The sequence below is a fragment of the Chiloscyllium punctatum genome, chromosome 20 (genome assembly GCF_047496795.1).
Source record: "Chiloscyllium punctatum isolate Juve2018m chromosome 20, sChiPun1.3, whole genome shotgun sequence".
In the NCBI taxonomy this organism is placed as follows: domain Eukaryota; kingdom Metazoa; phylum Chordata; class Chondrichthyes; order Orectolobiformes; family Hemiscylliidae; genus Chiloscyllium; species Chiloscyllium punctatum.
This window is the reverse complement of record NC_092758.1, coordinates 71,331,121-71,352,372: the sequence shown is the minus strand read 5'-3', so window position 1 is coordinate 71,352,372 and position 21,252 is coordinate 71,331,121. Positions and strand designations below refer to the sequence as shown.

The following is a 21,252-nucleotide window of genomic DNA, read 5'->3' as shown; positions in this document are numbered from 1 at the left end:
AATGCTCCCTGACTAACTGAAAATTTTCAAGATGATCATTACCCTATCCTTGACTCTGACAATTTCCCCACCTTAGATATCAGCCTGACTGGCCTGTCATGCCCTGATTTCCTTCTGACATCCTTCCAAAAAAGCAGAATGCCTTGAGCAAATTTCCAGTCAAGATGTACAACTTCTGAATCCAGGGAAATCTGAAATATTATGACAAGGGCATTGTCAATGTGCTCTCCTACCTCCTTTAACACCCGTGGATGGGGTCTAGTAGTTTTCTCATACTTTAGTTCCATTATTTCCCCCCTTATTGATGATTTCCTTAAGCTAATTCTACCTAGACCCTATCCTTGATCCTCTGTTAAATTCTTTGGGACTTCTTGGCAAGTTATTTCTTTTCTGCTGTGATTGCTGAAGCAAAGTAATCATTCAGCATGTCTAGCATTTCCCCTGGTCATTGAGAATAATTTCACTGCTAGCATCGAGTGGGCCAATAGTACTCTTAAACAGCCGGCTTGCCCTTTATATAACTATAAAATCTCTTCTCAATGTCTTTTATGCCTCTTGTAAGTTTCCTGCCATAATCCTTTTCAGCCACTCTTCTAAGCTACTTTGTGGCCCTTCGTTGTCCCATTCTGTGGGCTTTGTGATGTTCTTTGCAATTTTGAAAGCCCTTGCCTTTAATTTTCTGCTGTGCCTTAGATGCCCTTGTCTGTTTTTTTTTATGCACTGTGTACGGGTACAAACTTCTTCTCAATAGCATTGAATGTTTCTTTGAACACCCTCCGCTGTTCCTCGTTGTTTTACCAATTAGCAAAACTTCCTAGTTTACTGTAGGCAGTCTCTGCCTCATCCCAGTACAGTTCCTCAGTTTCACTCATAAGGTAATTAGATTACTTACAGTGTGGAAACAGGCCCTTTGGCCCAACAAGTCCACACCGACCCGCCGAAGCACACCCACCCAGACCCATACCCCTACATTTACCCCTGCACCTAACACTACAGGCAATTTAGCGTGGCCAATTCGCCTAACCTGCACATCTTTGGACTGTGGGAGGAAACCGGAGCACCCGGAGGAAACCCACGCGGACACAGGGAGAATGTGCAAACTCCACACAGACAGTCGCCTGAGGCGGGAATTGAACCCAGGTCTCTGGTGCTGTGAGGCAGCAGTGCTAACCACTGTGCCACCGTGCCGCCCCCTCATTACATCTTCACACTCCATAGAAGCTTTTATTGATCAGTGCATCAAGTGTAGGAGTTGGGAGGGCATGTTGCAGCTGTGCAGGACATTGGTGAGGCCACTTTTGGAATATTTTGTTCAATTCTGTCTCTCTGCTAAAAGATGTTGTTACACTTGAAAGGGTTCAGAAAAGACTTACAAGGATGTTGCCAGGGTTGGAGGGTTTGAGCTATAGAGACAGGCCGAATAGACTGGTACTGTTTTCCTTGGAGCGTCAGAGGATCAAAGGTGACCTTATAAACTTCTATAAAATCATGATGGGGGTGGATAGGATGAATAGTCATGGCCTATTCCCCAGCATAGGGGAGCGCAGAATGAGACAGCATAAGTTTAAGGTGAGAGAGGAAAGATTTCAAAGGGACTTAAGGGTCAGCATTTTCACACAAACAGTGGTGCCTCCCTGGAATGAGCCACCAGAGGAGGTGGTGGAGGCTGGTACAATTACAGCATTTAAAAGGCATCTGGATGGGGAAATGAACAGGAAGGGTTTAGAGAGACATGGGCCAAATGTTGGCAAATGGGACGAGATTAAGTCGAATATCTGGTCTTTTTTCTGTGCTATATCTCTCTATGATGCTCAGTGATTCTGTTTCCAATCAGTATTGTTACTCCCTCTGCTGTTTTCTGTATCCCTCCTGTTAACTTTATAACATGATATGTTTAGTTCCCAGTCCTGACCACCCTGCAGCTATGTCTCCATAATGGTTACGATATCATCATTTCCAATTTGAATCTGTGCCTGCAGCTCATTTAATTTCTTGCCTGATTGGTTAACAGATGTAGATAGTCATTTCTGGGTACTTCAATATAGCTTACAGAGGTCAAATTCTCAAATCCATTGATGCGCCTGACACACTCCGTGTTTGAACTCTTTTATCTAGCAAAGAAATTGCAAGTTGACTCTTAATGTTAATTGTGTTAAATAAATAAATATCATTTATTATGATAACAAAATACACTACAAACTAACAATTTACACGATCAATCTAATCAACTATCTTGAGCTTTCACTTAATTCTGGATGATCGTATTCCACCACATGAAATCTTCACCTTGATCCAGGTGGTGATAATCTTTTCCCTGTGCTCCCAGGGATGTTTTCTCTTCTCACTGGTTGGTCTCGAGTTACTGCTCCTGAGGATGGTATTGCGGACATTCTGATACTTAGAAGTCTTTGTGCCCTTTTGGGAGGGTCTTTGTTGTGCACCAATGGATTAATCAGGGCTCATTCACGCAGATCGATTGAACCAAACCAAGTGCTGACATGTTGATGGTGGTCTTTGGGCATCCATCCCTGGAGGTGTTGGGAGCACATAGGTCAGGTGGCCCTTTCCAAATAAGGGTGTGAGGTGCCCCTTTGTCTGGTAAACAACTCAATGTTTCCTATTGTCCTGGGGATGGCATTCGGATCAATTCCAATTCAAGTGTATACTGTATGGTCTGCAGCTGCTGAGTCAGTTGTAAACTGCCTGTCTGTAGCTGCAGTCTGTCTGGATTCTGCGGCACGTTTATTTCAGAGTCTTTGAGCATGGCATGCCTCAATTTCCCAGCACACCTCATTTCATAAGTCCATCATTTTGAGTGGCCTGTCTGGCCACACTATTGTTGGGGAATTGGATACAAGTTGGATTTAGTAACTCTATTAATCTTCTGATAGTCGATCTCTGACCCTTCATTGTGGAACTTCTGTTAACGTGACTTGGGTCAATGATGTTGTTGACTAGGTAAAATCTCATTTCCATTTTAAATTGAGCTGATGATCCAGGGTTAAGCTGTAATATTTCACACATGTTGAGCTCATGGTGTTCACCCTGGTTTATTATGACATAACGCCATATATTTCACAAGCAGCTTGGCCATGATTCCACAGACCTACTCTTGAAGTGGGGTAACATTCTATGCATATTTTGCTACATCCCATTATTGGCTGACTTTGGGAGATTCAATTGTAGAACCATCCAGATCTATCTCTCCACCAATGTCCTCCAGTGGGCTCATTTCCCCTTTCCTTACCCATAACTCATTAATGGACTCGCCTCCCAGTGATTGTACGGTTTTATCAAATGGACACAGTGCACTGATTGGTGTTTTCTATCTGGGGTGCTTTTACATCATTGACTATTGTTCTGACTTCAGAAGATCCACTGAACCTCAGCAGGGTTATGGAAGAACCCAAATGAAAACATTCAGATTCTGTGCCTTTCCTGCTTGACTTTTAATTATTTCTTGCAAAACTCCAGGATGTTTCCAAACTACACCACGAGCTTTCAATTGTTTTTTTAAACATTGGACAAATGTTGGGCTCTTTCCTTCATGGCCATGAATCTTTTGTTCCCACATTTCATGCCCATGGATTCACTCAAAGTGAGTGGATCTAATTGTTTCTAACAATAAAATCTAGACTCCTTTTTCCCAATCCTCAGAACCTTCCAGGCAATCATTCAATCATTTTTAAGAAGGATTAATGGAATCTTTCGAAGCTCCTTGAGAATGGGATTGATATGCAGTCTGCTTTACTTCCACATACATGGCCTCCTTAAACACGATTTGGAAATGCCAGTGTTGGACTGGGGTGTACAAAGTTAAAAATCACACAACACCAGGTTATAGTCCAACAGGTTTAATTGGAAGCACTAGCGTTCGGAACGATGCTCCTTCATCAGGTGCTATCACCTGATGAAGGAGCGTCACTCCGAAAGCTAGTGCTTCCAATTAAACCTGTTGGACTATAACCTAGTGTTGTGTGATTTTTAACTCCTTAAACACGATTTGCCATAAAACATGATCCCTAATCTGACCAAACCTTCCGAGGTAACCCATTCCTAGTGAAAAACTGCGAAAACTCAGTGATTATCACCTCCATAGTGCATAGGGAAATTTAACATTTCAAAAAAAGGTTAGCACTGTTGCTTCACAGCGGCATGGACCTGGATTCAATTCCAGCCTTGGGCAACTGTGTGTGGAGTTTGCACATTCTCCCCGTGTCTTTCACAATCCAAAGATGTGCAGTTTAGGTTGAATTGGTCATGCTAAATTGCCCATAGCTTTCAGGTATGTGTAGGTTAGCTGCATTAGTTGGGGTAAATGTAGAATAATAGCAGTCTGGGTGGGTTGCTCTTGGGAGGTTTGGTGTGGACTTGTTGGGCCGAAGGGCCTGTTTCCACACTGTAGGTGTTCTATTCTAATATCACATAAATTTGGTGTTTACAAGAAACCTAATATCATTTGGCAGGCTGGCCCTGCTTGGGTCGTAGCAGATTCGAATGTGATGGTAGTTAAAATCCTATCATTGAGTTCTGAGCATGACATGCTGAAATGGAATGCAAATTAATGAAATGTATAGACATCAGCTACAGTGGAGTTACGTAAAGATGGTGCAGACTATAATGTTAATACGGGAACTGTGGATTCCTTCAGGATATTGCCTCTGGGAAATGAGTGGATGAATATAAAATAGTCGGAGGGCTGATGCCCTGTTTTAATTCTATGTAGGAATCCTACTCAATCTACCTGGACTATACTAAATGTTTCAACAAAAGTGGGAATTGAGATTAATAGTGGATGGTTTAACTGATCGCTAGGACTCTCTGTCTCTCTCTCTCCACCCCCCACCAGCAACAGAGTATTATTATAGTCCCAGGTGATCTCATAAGAATCCCCAGTGATGCCTCAGAAGAAAGACCTTGATGAACCTATCGAGCCCCTATCGAGGGGTCTTTGAGCAGCTCTCCACTTCCTTATGAAGAGGCCATCTTGATGATAGGTATATTGTGAGACACTGTCACTCTTCAACATACACCCACTGTGACAGCTCTGTAAAAGAGGGTCTGCCTTTTATCCTGTAACCAGGGAACTCATGATACATAATTCTGCTTCACTCTGGTCAGAATCTTTATTGTCATTCACCTTCCCAGAAATGCCCCATTAAATTGAGTACTTGAAGCATCTTCCTGCTCCTCCCATTTAACCTTACAAGATTGACCGCTGGCTATCACACACGTAAGTGAGGATTATTTCAGGATGGTCCTCATAAAGAATTGCTATTTCTCCCAACTCATGTTGTTATCCTGAAATTCTCAGATACATGGTCACTTTAAAACCTGCCAAACTCTGCCCAGAATGAAACCCATTCATTCAATAGGTTACCTTAGAACAATCCCACTTATTTAAGAGACTTAATAACTTTGCCATGGTAACAGGTTCATCAGTCCCTTCCTTACTCACACTTAACACTTCCGTAGACTCTGGGAAATCATGTTCATTGGCCACCACCAGCCCATGTCCCATAAAATTTTAAATTGTTTTCTGGTGGTAAAAGGAAATCCATCTTTACCCTCCTGTACCTTTGCTCACTCCATTTGTACTCCCAGAGGGGCAAAAATGCTGACCCAACCAGTAACATTTGCATCCAGGAATGTATAAAACTTTAGGTTGAATGAATAAAAGATTCCGCCCTTGTGTGCCTGTCTGTGTCAGAGTTGGTCAGGTGGGCAAATGGTATTTTACCTTTATGTGGAGGAGCCGGTGTTGGACTGGGCTGGACAAAGTTAAAGTCTTTTCTGAAGACTCCTTCCACATTTTTGGTACCGGTCTATTATTCCGCTTTCAGTAATTTGCTTTTATGTTTGGTAGAGGGGTCATAGGACTCAAACTGTTAACTCTGATTTCTCTCCTCAGAGACTCCAGCTGTTTAATAGACAATGCATGAGGGAATGCTCGGAGCAACACCAGGCATTCCTGAAAATCTGGTGTCAAGCTGGTGAAACTAACAAACAGGACTATTTGCATGCCATAACAGTATAAGTAACAAGTGATAGACAGAGCTAAGTGATCCCATAACCAATGGATTAGATGTAAGCTCTGCAGTCCCGCCACATCCAGTTGTGAATGATGGTGGACAATTGAACAACTGGTTCCACAAATTTCTTCATCCTCAATGCTGGAAGAGTGTAGCACATCAATGCAAAAGATAAGGCAAAAACATTTGAATCAACATTAGAGTGGTGCTGGAAAAGCACAGCAGGTCTGGCAGCATCCGAGGAGCAAGAAAATTGACGTTTCGGGCAGGAGCCCTTCATCAGGAATGAAGCTGGGAACTTCTGGGTGGAGAGATAAAGCATTTGAAGCAATCTTCAGCCAGAAGGCCACATGATTGTTCTGTGGTCAGCACTGCTGCCTCACAATGCCTGGGACCAAGGTTTGATTCCAGCTTTGGGCGACTATCCGTGTTGGAGTTGCTCAGATGGGCAAATGGTATTTAACCCTTATGTGGAGGAGCCGGTGTTGGACAGGGGTGGACATGGTTAAAAATCACACAACACCAGGTTATAGTCCAACAGGTTTATTTGGTAATACAAGCTTTTGGAGCACAGTCCCACAACCACCTGATGAAGGAGCAGTGCTCTGAAAGCTAGTGCTTCCAAATAAACTGGTTAGAATATAACCTGGCGTTGTATGATTTTTAACCTTATTTAATCCTAATAAGTGTCAGGTACAATTCTTTAGAAGAAGAAACAAGATGAGGGAGTATTTAATGAATAGCAGGACACAGGGCAGCTTAGGAGAACAGTTACTGGGGTAACTTTTCAAAATCCTTGAAGCCAGCAGAGCAGGTGAGTAGGATAGTTAAGGTAGCACATAGGATACCTGCTTTCATCAGTCAGGGCAATAAGAAGGTATGTTGGAATTGTACAGTGTACTGTATTTGTACTCCACAGCTGGAGTACTCTATGCATTCTGCTCACCTCACAACAGGACAGATGTAATTGCACTGGAGGGAGTATAGAGTATGTTTCCTAGGATGGAGAAATTGTGCTGTATGGCCAGACTCGATAGGTGTGGATTGGCATCTTTACAGCAGAGAAGACAGAGGGGACACATGATTGGGGCATCACAATGGCTCAGTGATTCTCACTGCTGCCTCGCAGTAGCAGGGACCTGGGTTCGTTTCTACACTCCGGTGACGGTTTGCGTGGGTTTTCTCTGGGCGCTCTGGTTTCCTCCAAACTGGTGCAGGTTGGGTGGATTGGCCAGGCTAAAGTGCCCATAGTGTCCAGGGATGCGTAGGATAGGTGGGTTAGCGATGGGAACTGCACGTTTACAGGTATAGGGTAGAGATGGGTCTGGGTGAGATGCTCTTTGGAGAGTGGCTGTGTCCTTGATGGGTCAAGTAGCCTGCTTCCACACTGTGAGGATTATATGATGCTATAAAGTGCTGAATTGATGGTCCCCAGCACTACAGTTACCAGTCTTCAGCCAATTCAATTCATTCCACGTGATATTAAAAAACTGTTGGAGACACTGGATATTGCAAAGAGGACAGGCCCTGACAACATTCCGGCAATAGTGCTGAAGACGTGTGCTCCAGAACTTGCTGCTCTGCTAGCCAAGCTCTTCCAGGACAGTTACAACACTGGCATCTACCTGATAATGTGGAAAATTGCCCAGGTATGTCCTGTATATAAGAAGCAGGACAAATCCAACCCAGCCAATTACTGCCCCAGTCTATGCTCGGTCATCAGTAATCAACAGTGCTATCAAGCAGGGCTTGCTCAGCAAAAACATATTCATTGACACCCAGTTTGTGTTCCACCAGGGCCACTCAGCTCCTGACCTCATTACAGCCTTGGTTCAAATGTGGACAATCAAACAGAATTCCTCAGGTAAGGTTAACATCAAGGGCATTCAACCAAATGTGGCATCAAACAGCCCTAGTATAACTGGAATCAGTGGGTATCAGGTGGCAAACTCTCCACCGGATGGAGTCATACCTGGCACACTGGAGGATGGTCGTGGTTGTTGGTGGTCAGTCATCCTAGCTCCAGGACATCTCTGCAGGAGTTCATCAGGGCAGTGCCTTAGGCTCAAATCATCTTCAGCTGCTTCATCAGTGACTTTCCCCCATCATAAACTGAGAAGTGGGGATGTTCACCAATAATTGCACAACGTTCTGCACCATTCACAACTCCTCAGATACTGAAGCAGACCATATACAAATGCAACGACAAACGGACAATATGTAGGCTTGGGCTGACAAGCGGCAAGTAACAGTCATGCCACACCATCACCAATGAGTGACAATCTAACCGCCATCTCTTGATACTAAATATGGTATCACCATCACAGTTTCCCCCACTATCAACATCGTGGGGGTTACCATTGACCAGAAATTGGCTCATAGTTGTCAAGTATCACAGTTTTAACAGCCTGCTCTTAACGAAACCATTTTAACTAAATTGTTTTAATTCAGTTTCAACTTAAGCTGAGGTTTATTCTTCTGAGAGACCAGGAGAAACTGAGGACTGCAGATGCTGGAGATCAGAGTTGAAAATGCATTGCTGACGAAGAGCTTATACTCGAAAGGTCAATGCTCCTGCTCCTTGGATGCTGTCTGACGGGCTGTGCCTTTCCAGCACCACACTTTTCAACTCTTCTGAAAGACCATATGATCATAAGAAATCAGAACAGTCTTCTGCCCTCAAATATACTGCACCATTCAATAGGATCACAGCTGCAATCCTCACCTTTACATTCCTGCCTTTACTCTTGATTCCCCTACTGATCAAGACTTTCTCAATTTCAAATATACACAAGGACACTGTACCAACTGTACCCTTATATCTGAGACAATGTCCTCTGATCCTAGCATCTGCCTTGAGGGGAACTGTCGTCTGAAATTCAAATCTTAAGGCTCTTGATGATAAATACTCAGTGAAATCACCTGTCACTCTTCTAACCTCCAGCAAGTGGTGCCCCAAACTGTTTCACCTTTGTTCATAAGACAATCCCTCCATACTGGGGAGTGATCAGAGTAAACCTTCTCTGAACTGCCTCCAATGAAATGATGCCTTTCCTGCAATAAGGGGACCAAACCCGCTCTCAGTTCTCCAGATGTGGTCTTAACAGCATCTTGCAGACTTGCAGTAAGACTTCCCTACTCTTACACACCAACGCCCTTTAAATAAGGGCCAACATTCTATTAGGTGCAATAGGTAATCAGGAAGGCTATATGCTGGCTTTGTGTGCTTCATGCAGATAACTGCCATGGTTGTGGGTGTGTTTGCTGAGCTGAGGAGTTGACTTGCAGACATTTTGTCCTCTGTCTAGGTGATACCTTGAGTGCTTTGGAGCCTCCTGTGAAGCACTGCTGTACTGTGCATTCTGGAATTTATTTGGTTCCGTTCCTGCTGCTAAACAGAAGACAGCCAGAGAATTGAGAGAAGCGTGGCACTCACCCACAGACTCCATCAACAAGCACGTTGCCCTACACCCAGCCACTGCAATAAACAACCAGAAGCAGCAGAAATGAAACTAAATAAATTCCAGAATGCACAGTGTTGCACCTTTCTGCAGATTTTCTCCATTTAAATAATACTGTTCTTTTGTTCTTCCTTCCAAACTGAAGACAGAAAACATTTGTTACTTTATTTGTGAGAACACTTTTGCATAAAAGTCTGTGAGTCTTCACTTCTTAAGCAACTTTCTCAAGAAAAACAAAATCATTCTCCATGGTTTTCATAACGTTAGGAAGGAAAGGAAGAGCTCGATACATTTAACTTCTGAATGGTCTTCCCTCCTCACCTGAACTAGGTTCTCTTGCTGCCTCGAATGCAAGGTTTTCTTTATCCAATTTATGATTCTTGCTTTCTTTTCAAACATTTGACTCTTACGTTTTATTTCAAGCTGCTTTGTCGGTGATCAAAGATGATAGATAGATATATAATTTAAATATTATTAGCACTTAAATTTCAAACTAATTTATTAGTGTTGGTTACTTTTGAGATGAATTTGAAAATGAAAAAGTCAGAGTCTGGAACAGTGATCTAATCCAGAATAGGGCAGAGATCAGGTTCTCTGACTCAATGCCCCTGAGTGTTAATGGAAGATTGTTGATACAGTGGTGTTTACAAGGAAGTGGAAATATTGTTGGCTTTCATTTAGAATAGAACGTGGAAAGTGTGCCCAACAGGCTGAGATAAAAGGTAGGGAGGAGGGACTTGGGGGAGAGGCGTTGGAAATGCGATAGGTGGAAGGAGGTTAAGGTAAGGGTGGTAGGCCGGAGTAGGGGTGGGGGCAGAGAGGTCAGGAAGAAGATTGCAGGTTAGGAAGGTGGTGCTGAGTTCGAGGGTTGGGACTGAGACAAGGTGGGGGGAGGGGAAATGAGGAAATTGGAGAAATCCGAGTTCATCCCTTGTGGTTAGAGGGTTCCCAGGCGGAAGATGAGGCGCTCTTCCTCCAGCTGTCATGTTGCTCTGGTCTGGTGATGGAGGAGTCCAAGGACCTGCATGTCCTTGGTGGAGTGGGAGGGGGAGTTGAAGTGTTGGGCTACGGGGTGGTTGGGTTGGTTGGTGCGGGTGCCCCAGAGGTGTTCTCTGAAACGTTCCGTAAGTAGGCAGCCTGTCTCCCCAATATAGAGGAGGCCACATCGGGTGCAGCGGATGCAGTAAATGATGTATGTGGAGGTGCAGGTGAATTTGTGGCGGATATGAAAGGATCCCTTGGGGCCTTGGAGGGAAGTAAGGTGGGGGGGGGGAAAAGAGGTGTGGGCGCAAGGTTTGCATTTCTTGCGGTTGCAGGGGAAGGTGCCGGGAGTGGAGGTTGGGTTGGTGGGGGGTCTGGACCTGACGAGGGAGTAATGGAGGGAGTGGTCTTTTCGGAACGCTGATAGAGGAGGGGAGGGAAATATATCTATCCCTGGTGGTGGGGTCCGTTTGGAGGTGGCAGAAATGACGACAGATGATACGATGTAAATGGAGGTTGGTGGGTGGTAGGAGAGGACCAGGTGGTAGGTTCTGTCCTGGTGGTGATTGGAGGGGCGGGGCTCAAGGGCGGAGGAGCGGGAAGTGGAGGAGATGCGGTGGAGAGCATCGTCGATCACGTCTGGGGGGAAATTGCGGTCTTTGAAGAAGGAGGCCATCTGGGTTGTTCGGTATTGGAACTGGTCCTCCTGGGACCAGATGCGGCGGAGACGAAGGAATTGGGAATATGGGATGGCGTTTTTACAGGGGGCAGGATGGGAGGAGGTGTAGTCTAGGTAGCTGTGGGAGTCAGTCAGTTTATGAACTCCGATTTCTCCAGTTTCCTCATTTCCCCTCCCCCCACCTTGTCTCAGTCCCAACCCTCAAACTCAGCACCATCTTCCTAACCTGCAATCTTCTTCCTGACCTCTCCGCCCCCCCACCCCCACTCCGGCCTATCACCCTCACCTTAACCTCCTTCCACCTATCGCATTTCCAACACCCCTCCTCCCTACCTTTTACCTTGGCACACTTTCCTCATTCCTGAAGAAGGGCTCATGCCCGAAAGGTCGATTCTCCTGTCCCTTGGATGCTGCCTGACCTGCTGCACTTTTCCAGCAACACATTTTCAGCTCTTATCTCCAGCATCTGCAGTCCTCACTTTCTCCTAGAAGATTTAATTTAGAATAATCGAGGATTGGTTCTAGCTTAGAAAACCAAAATGTTTTATAGTAGTTTGAGGAGAGCTGACTGGTTTGAAAGAAATATAGTTTCACTCCAAGAAAGGACTGTAGAGATCAGTGCAAGAAACACAGTTTCATTGGCGCAAAAGCTTCGTTTGTGGATTCTCCAAACCAAGATGTGGTTGGTTAGAAATCTACAGCTTAGTAAAAGCTAGAAAATCTAACCTTTGAGCTTGATGATGATTTATGTAAGAAATTTCACAGTTCACAGGACAGACCGGGGAGAAGCAGTTAAGGAGGATAACTTCTCTTTATTTGAATCACTGTAAAGTGATACTATTTGGTAATAGATGAGACTTTGAAATATCTTAAAATACTCAGTCAAGCGGACTGTATAGTATATGTAGATAGCTTGGTTTTATGTATAATAAGCTCAGATTTTCATTGTTTTATTGTTAATGCCTTTGTGTGCTTATGTTTCAGTGAATATCATGTTCAATTAGAAAAAAAAAGAACATAAAATATAAAAATACTGTAAAAACTGAAACAACTGCAGATGCTGTAAATCAGAGACAAAAATAGAAATTGTTGGAAAAGCTCAGCGGGTGGAGCAGCATCTGGAGAGAAATCAGAGTTAACATTTCGGGTCACTTGGCCCACCTCATTTCCAAGGATCAGTCCCAACAACATACCTTTCCTTGTTGGGCTGGACAGGTGCTGCATGAAATTCTCCCGAACACAATCCAGAAACAGCAGCCTCTATACCCGCAATATCCTAGTCTATATCTGGGTTATTGAAGTCTCCCATTAGAATTGCTCCACAGTGCCAGCATTTCTCTAATATTCCTGCAGATTTGTTCATAAACTCAAATATCACACAGTTTGTAGTTAAAATATACATCCTAGTATTTATATATTAAATGTACAAATATGTGCAAAATTGTAAACAGCTTGGGTCCTTTGGCTCAGTGAGGAATGGTCCATTGAAGGGTTTCAGAGGTTGGTCTGGGTCCAACGGTTGGCGATCTTCTCCTGTCTTCTGGCAATTTCCACAGTCAACCTGAAAAAGGAGCAAGGGCAGGTGGGAGCAAAGCAAAGCAAGGCCTTTGACAAGGAGCTGGAACCAATAGGAGAGGCAAACACAGGCTCAGCACAGACAGGACAACAGGCCAACCATTGCTGTGACCACATAGAAGTACAATACAGCACTGGGACAGAAACTGAAGTGCTACAGCAGATTCTCTTGCTCTCTCCCGATTATCAAGATCAGAAAAGATACAATAATCCTTCTCATTTTGGCCATTAACAGTCAGACTCTGAATTGTGGACCAACCTAGCACCTCGTCACCCCCTCATTAACCAGACACTAGCCCATCACCCAGTCACTGACCAGATACTCCCTCCCCTATCACCCTCTCACTGACCAGATAACCCTCCTCCCCATCATCTCATTAACCTGATCTTACCCCTGATCTGATCACACTCACTGATCAGATACTTACTATCATCCCCTCACCTGACCAGGTACACCTCTTCCCCCAGTCACTTCCTCGGTAATCAGATACAGAGTGTTACAAGGGGACATAAATTTAAGGTGAAGGGTGGAAGGTATAGGGGAGATGTCAGGGGTGGGTTCTTCACCCAGAGAGTGGTGGGGGCATGGAATGCGCTGCCCGTGGGAGTGGTGGAGTCAGATTCATTGGCGACCTTTAAGCGGCATTTGGATAGGTACATGGATGGGTGCTTAATCTAGGATAGAAGTTCGGCACAACATCGTGGGCCGAAGGGCCTGTTCTGTGCTGTATTGTTCTATGTTCTATGTTCTATACAGTCCTCACTGACTAGATATCTAACTTTCACTCAGTCACTAGCCAGACATCTACCACATCACCTCCTCACTGATCAGAAACCCCTTTCCGCATTAGCCCCTCAGTGTGCCGTAGACTGACTCTGGTTACCTCATGCTGCCTGGTGCTGCTTAGCCAATAGGCCAGGTTAGTCTCTGGAGTAGAATTGTGGCTCACTGCTGCAAGTCTCTAAAAACGGGGAGTTCATGAGATTCATGATGTTGCAGCATTCACTAATGACAGCGGTTAGTTACAGCAGTAAGCAGCACCCACTAGTTACAGTGATAAGCGTCCACACTATTTACAGTGGTAAGCAGCACAGGTTAGCAACAATCCACTTCACACCAGTTCTAGTAGTCTGTTTACCACCATGAACAGTGCAGGGTAGTGACACTTGTGCTCTCAGGTTACGCAGGTTAGCATTTGTGAGAAGCAGTGTAGGTTTAGGAGGTTGGACAAGCTTAACAGTGACAGGAATTTGATTCAGCCATTAACACTGCAGGAGAATGAGGACAGACACTCTTGCTAGTTATGGGGCTAACTAGTGCTTTAGACAAGGCTTTCAACTAAAAGAGGAGTGAAGGTCCATGCACAAGGAGATTAGAAATCTGGAAAAGTTGAGGCAATGTAAGAATGCAGCAGTGAGAATAAATGTGAAATGGAATAGGAAGGATGAGAGAGTTTAGTGGAAATGGTGCAGTGAGTAAGATCATTGCAGGGAATAGAAGTAAAAACATGGAATTAAGATGTTCTTTATCTCGATGACCAGATTATATACTGAAGGATAAATTGAGGTCAACGGTTTAAATCTAACTAACATCGCAGAAACATGGTTACAAGATTACTAAGCATAGGAAACAAATAATCCAGGATACACAATATGTCAGAGAGACAGACAGAATGGCAAAGAAGATAGCTCTGATTGTAAAGGTGAGTAAGGACATTCTTATGAAAGGAACTGGCCTCAAGTGCATGAGAAACACTCACTCAGTCCGGGTAGAAATTCACAATAGCAAGAGTCAGAAAATGGCTGTTTATAAAGGTCCTAACTATAGCGACATATTGGACGGAGCATTCTAGAAGAATGTATTGGAATTTCTAATAAAAGAAATGGAATCATTGTGAGGATTTAAAACAAAGCACACTCTCAGGGTAAGAGGGCAATCATTTCAGACTGAAAGGAGGAGAAATCTCTTCACGCAAGGATTTGAGAATCTTTGGAATTCTCTGCCCCAAAGGTTACGGAGTCACCATTGTTGAACATATTTACTGCTGGGATCAACAGATCTTTGGTCTCTGGAGGACGGAGGGGATTTGGAACACTGATCGGCAAGTGGAGGTGAAGCACGAGATCAGCCATGGGTAAGGTAGTGGGCTCAATGGTCGACCCAGATTCTCTCTCAGGCTGTAGTATAAAAGTGGTAATGTTGAGTGACAAACTTTGTTATGATGACGTGGCACTTTAGTGAGAACTTTTCACTAGTTAGTTAAGTCAGCTAGCTGGTTAAAATTGTAAGCAGTGTACGTTAGTAATGGTGGCCCTGTTGCTGTTATGGCAGTTAGTAACAGTGACAAACAGTGTAGGTGAATGACAGTGGACATGTTGATAGCTGTAGCAGGTAGTAGTGGAATGCTCCTGAAGATTAACTTTCTTGGTTTACTGAGTCTTTCACCAAAGGCTTGATTGTGGGATTATCAACTTGTTTTTAGTTATCCCGTATTGAGAGCTCATTTCTGCAGGAGAGAGAAGGAGATGGGCTCAGGGACAAGGCGGAAGATTCTCAAGAGCTGATAATCAGGTCTGGGGTCCTGACTGGCAGAAACTTTTTCACCCTCAGGTCTTTCCACAACTGCCTCAGATTAACAGATATGCCCAGACAACATCCCTGTGACCATGTGGCTAGCTGAGAAAGAAATCCAGGGATTGAGATGGTATACTGGAGGCAATGGGGCTGGGGATGACAGAAAGGAGGGGAGGTAGGGTGGAGAGGAAGGAGGGAAAGTGGGGGGGGGGGGGGGGGGAAGAGAGAAAGTGGGGAGGGGAAGGAAACAGGAGAAAGGGGGATACAGGCTAAGCATGAATGCAGGGTGAAAGGGAGGGTGAGACGGGGTGAGGAGAAAGTGCATGCCAGGAGGTGGGAGAGGTGCAGGAGCTAGAGAGAATTAGGTGAGAAGTGGGGTGCAGTGAATGCAGGGCTTCTGACAGAGACATGGCTGTCAGCTGTGAGGGGTTGAAAGTGTGTGGAGGGTGGGTGAGAGCAGTGAGGGCGATGGGGAATGAAGGGGAAGGATTGATAAGTAGAGTTAAGGAGGATGGGAGGGGGACGAAAGGAGACAAAGGATAGATTAGAGGCATGGTGGGGCATGTGGAAATGGATGTGTTGGAGGCAGGGTGGGAGATTAGGAGTGTGCCTGGGATTGACTGAATAATTCCTGAGCTGTTGTAAACCAGAGAAAAGGAAGCAGCTCATTTCTCAAGCACCTTACTCCAACATGGATTGGAATGACAACCAGCAGGGTCAGAATGACCGAGCTCTGACCTCTTGCTTTTCACTTACCTGGCGACTGAACAGTCTCTGCAGTAACCCCTTCCTGGGTGGGGGCTCAGCCTGACCCCTCCAATCCAGGTCCGGGGGCACTGAACCATCACTCCCAAAGACATTCAGCTCACTGAAACATTCTGTCTCGATCATCTGGAAGACCAAAACACACTTCATGAGGAGACCAACACAGCAACCAAACAACATCAGAGTGACATTGGAGGGTGAAATGGGTGTGGGTACACCCTGAGGGACATGGGTAGAGGGAAGAGTGGGTTAACTTGGAGGGACTGAAGGTAGGAATGAGGGCGATGACAAGGTGGAGAGATAAGCAATGCCAGGGGTTCAAGCTGTGTATAGAGCTCGCTGCAAACACTGGTGAGAGTTACAGGACCCCTGGATGACTAAACACTGCAATGAGACCTCCTGCAAAGAGGAACTAGAGAATGTTATTTGTGCAACGAATGGGGTATTGGCCTTTTTCTGTGCAATCGGATTGTATTACTTGAATTACCTCATTCTGCCAGGGGATGGAGACAGAGCCTGTGGCAAACCTGGCGTAGAAATCATTATCAGCAGGCCCCAGTTCCACTCCTTTCACTGTAGAGAACTGCTCAATATCCAACACGTCCTTACAGTAGATTGCTTGTGGCTGTGGAAAAACAGAGTAATTGAGTCAGTGACTGAGGACCAGTCTTCATGTGGGATACAGGAGCAGAGCAAAACCAGCTTAGAGGGATGTAACCCCCCCCCCCCCAGGAAAACCTTTGGCTCCATGTTTATTGATCAGTAAAATGCCGTATAAACAGGTACCCTAAATCATTCTAATGCCAAAAAGGAACACTGGCATTGCATTGCAGAGATTGGGGTTCAGACCTTTGCTCTGATTCAAACATGGTGGGTAGCTCTGAGCACCACACACTCAATACTTGTCTCAAAGCAAAATGTAGTGCAAGGTAAAGGAAGATAAGCCAAAGCCTGAAGAGAGTGTGAGAGCGCGAGCGCATTGGAGCATGGGTGAGGGGGTGGGGGCGGGGAGGAGGTTTAAAGGACTTACATCAGGTACGAATGGAGGCTGCAGCATTCCTGCCTCAAGCCGTTTGAAGTTTATGTCTTGAAATAGGGGATGCTCCTTAACCTCATACGAACCCCTTCCACAGCAGCCTAACCGCTCCTCAGGGGCTTTCCTCAGTAACTATGGAGACAGAGCTCATGATCAGCTACCACACTCACAATCGGAAATACCACAACAGTCAGATACCCTGCATTTACACCCAGACACACTCCCCTACCTCTACAAAGCCACTTCCACCATCTCCACACCCTGACAGGTACCCATAACACATAGGAGCAGAAATTAGGCCATTCAGTCCATCCAGTCTGCTCCACCATTCAATCAAGACTGATTGGGTATGAGAAACCTTTCTCCCACCTTCTCCCTGTAACCTTTGATCCCCTTTATACCCAAGAACCTATCTCAGTCTTAAAATGACCTGGCCTCCACAGCCTTCTGTGGCAATGAATTCCATAGATTCACCACTCTCTGGCTGAAGAAGTTTTCCTTATCTCTGTTCTAAAAGGTCTTCCCTTGACTGTGCCTCGGGTCCTAGTCTCTCCTATCAATGGAAACATCTTCCCAACGTCTATTCTATCCAGGCCATTCAGTATTCTGTATGTTTCAATTAGATCCCCCCTTATCCTTCTAACTCCATCATGTATAGACCCAGAATCCTCAAATGTTCCTCTTGTGTTAAGCTTTTCATTCCTGGAACCATTCTTGTGAACCTCCTCTGAACACGTTCTAGGGCCAGTACCTCCTTCCTCAGATATGGGGCCCAAAACTGCACACAATACTCCAAATGTGGTTTGACCAGAGCCTTACAGAGCCTCGGAAGTACATCCTTGCTTTTATATTCAAGTCCTCCTCAAAATAAATACCTTCATTGCAAGTGTCTTCCTGAAAGTTGTCTTCCTGCAGTGTCTCAACCTGCAAGTTTACTTTGAGAGAATCCTGGACCAGAATTCCCAAGTCCCTTTGCCCTTCAGATTTCTGAATTTTCTCCCCATTAGTCCATGCCTCTATTCTTCCTACCAAAGTGCATGACCTCACACTTTCCTACATTGTATTCCATCTGCTACTTTGCCCATTCTCCTAACCTGTCCAAACCCTCCTGCAGCCTCCCTGCCTCCTCAATGCTATCTGTCCCTCTACCTATCTTTGTATCATCTGCAAACTCAGCCAGAATGCCCTCAGTTCCTTAACTAGATCGTTAATGTATAAAGTGAAAAGTTGTGGTCCAGACACTGAGTCTTGCAGAACACCCCTTGTCACCAGCTGCCATCCTGAGAAGGACCCTTTTATCCCCTCACATCTGTCCACCTCCGGAGCCCCTTTCACCCAGGAACACACCACTCCATACCCTGACACACCCTCACCCCCTCCCTCGATGCCCTTCACAGATACACATACAAATGCTTGGAGTCAGGTATCCTCCCTCACCCATACCCACCTTCTCAAACCAGACATCTACCACACCCTCTCCCCCACCTCCCCCCAAAGCCTCCTTCACTTCCGTACACCAAGCACCCCCCCAAACTCTCAAACTTCTCCCAGCCCATTGTACACCAGAAGCCTCCACACAAATATAGTCCTCCGTCATACCCTATGTGTACTTCCCCTTACCCTGCAATATTGACAGTCTCTCAGACTCACCAGCTGACACAGTGAACGTGCTTGTGTTGAGAACTTGTCAGAGTAGGTCTCCTGCTCCTCGGTGACTCGCCGTTCCACCTCCTGCCGTTTGGTCTTTTTCTTGCGCTGTTGAAACGGTGACTGCCCCTCAATCATCTCATAAAACAGGCAACCCAGACCCCACCAATCAGGGCTGAATGTGTAACGTTCATTCTTTACAACTTCAGGAGCTTGAAGGGATTAACACATTTATGGGTCAGCAGCAATATTCCAGTTTGGATAACACATCTATCTCCCCCTCTCCTTTTCATTCTTTCTCTCATATCAGAGATTTTCTTAGATGTAGAGTAGATAAAGGGAGGCCAGTGGATGCGAGATATTTAAACCTTTCAGAAGGCATTTGATAAGATACCCCATGAATGGCTGTTAGACAAGAGCTGGTTTCATGGAAAGTTAGGCAGTGGGAATAAACAGCTGTTTTTAAGTTGTAAATGGTACGCGCTGGGCCCTCAGCTATTTACAGTTAGTATTTATATCGTAGATGAAGGCACTGCGTAATATATTTCTGACAAGACAAGGCTAAGTCAGAATGAAAACAATGAGGAAGATACAAAGAAAGCATATTAGCAGAGTTTCCTACTCTCACTGTTCCTGGTACATGTCAATGACCTAGGCCTCAGTGTATAGGTATAATGTTAACATCAGGAGATAACAAAAAGCTGGAAGTGCGGAGGGTAGCTTTCATTGTTAAAAAGGACATGGACAGGCTGGTAAAGTGGGTAGACTGGTGACAGAGAGTTGTAGAGGTGATTCATTTTGTTGGAAGAATCGAGAGATAGCATAAAGGAATGGGTACAACGCTGAAATAGGATGCAAGAGCAGAGGGGCCTGAGTGGGTTTGGGTTTGAGTCATTAGAAGTACCATGGTAGATTGAAGGAACTTTTATATTCCATTCACAAAGAAAAGAACAAAGGAAGTTTACAGCCCAGGAACAGGCCCTTTGGCCTTCCAAGCCTGAGCCGATCCAAACCTACTGTCTAAACCTGTCGTCCAATTCCTAAGGATCTGTATCCCTCTGCTCCCCACCTACTCATCCATCTGTCCAGATGGATCTTAAATGAATGTACTGTACCTGCCTCTACTAGCAACGCATTCCAGGCACCTACCACCCTCTATGTATGTACTTGCCACGTGTATCCCCCTTAAACTTTTCACCTCTCACTTGAAAGTGTGACCTCTCATTATTGAATCCCTGGGAAAGAGCTTATCTCTATCTACTCTGTCTATACCCTTCATGATTTTGTGAACCTCAATCAGGTCCTCCCTCAATCTCCTATTTTGTAATGAAAACAAACCTAATCTACTCAACCTCCCTTCATAGCTAGCACCTTCCATACCAGGCAACATCCCTGTAAACCTCCTCTGCACCCTCTCCAAAGCATCCACATCCTTTTGGTAATATGGTGACCAGAACTGTACACAGTATTCAAAATGTGGCCGAACCAACGTTGTGTACACCTGCCAGCTCTAGAATTAGTCTTGCCTAAACCTCACATTTGTCTGGATTGAACTCCATCTGCCACTTCTCTGCCCAACTTCCCAATCTATCGATATCCTCCTGTATTCTTTGACAGTCCCTTATGCTTTCTGCTACTCTACCAATCTTCATGTCATCTGCAAACATGCTGATCATACCAACAGTGCCCTCTTCTAGATCATTTATGTATATCACAAACAACAGTGGCCCCAACACTGACCCCTGTGGAACACCACTGGTCACCTTTCTCCATTTCGAGAAACTCCCTTCAACTACTACTCTCTGTCTCCTGTTGCTCAACCAGTTCTTTATCCACCGAGATAGAACACCCTGCACACCATGTGATTTCACTTTCTCTATTAGTTTACCATGGGGAACCTTAACAAATGCCTTACTAAAGTCCATGTATATGACAGCAACAGCCCTGACTTCATCTATTAACTTGGTCACTTCCTCAAAGAACTGTATTAAGTTGGTAAGGCACGATCTCCCCAACATAAAACCATGTTGCTTATCACTGATAGGCCCATTCTTTTCCAAATATAAATTGATCCTATCCCTCAGTACGTTCTCCAGCAACTTCCCCACCACTGACATCATGCTCACTGGTCTGTAATTACCTGGAATATCCCTACTCCCCATCTTGTACAGGGGGACAACATGAGCAAGCCTCCAGTCCTCCAGCACCTCACCTGTATTTAAGGATGCCACAAAGATATCTGTCAGTGCCCCAGCTATTTCCTCTCGCGCCTCCCTCAGCAACCTGGGATAGATCCCATCCGGTCCTGGGGATTTGGCCACCTTAATAACCTCTAGCCTACCCAACACATCTTCACTATTTATGTCAACGTGATCCAGCCTAATCAAACTTCTATCTCTAACGGAATTCACCTTGCAATAAACCTCAACTTGCCCCATTGATCATCTCTTGTATGCAGGATGTTGGAGATCTAAAACTCTCCACAGATGCTGCCAGAACTG

The 21,252-nt window shown here is 45.0% G+C and overlaps 1 protein-coding gene across 2 annotated transcripts in view; it reads right to left on the bottom strand.

The window, feature by feature from the left end:
* Nucleotides 1-12,560: 12,560 nt before the first annotated feature.
* grk6 (G protein-coupled receptor kinase 6) overlaps nucleotides 12,561-21,252 on the bottom strand; it is a 44,866-nt gene continuing 36,174 nt past the window's right edge. The window contains exons 12-16 of one of the 2 annotated variants that reach the window (XM_072591047.1): nucleotides 18,755-18,963; nucleotides 17,099-17,236; nucleotides 16,556-16,693; nucleotides 16,060-16,194; nucleotides 12,561-12,714 (exon numbers count right to left, since the gene is read on the bottom strand). In XM_072591047.1, coding sequence (XP_072447148.1) covers nucleotides 12,571-12,714; nucleotides 16,060-16,194; nucleotides 16,556-16,693; nucleotides 17,099-17,236; nucleotides 18,755-18,963 — 764 coding nt within the window. In that variant the 3' untranslated portion in view covers nucleotides 12,561-12,570. Of the gene's footprint in view, nucleotides 15,236-16,059; nucleotides 16,195-16,555; nucleotides 16,694-17,098; nucleotides 17,237-18,754; nucleotides 18,964-21,252 lie in introns of both variants that reach the window. The other variant, XM_072591048.1, reaches the window with a different exon arrangement.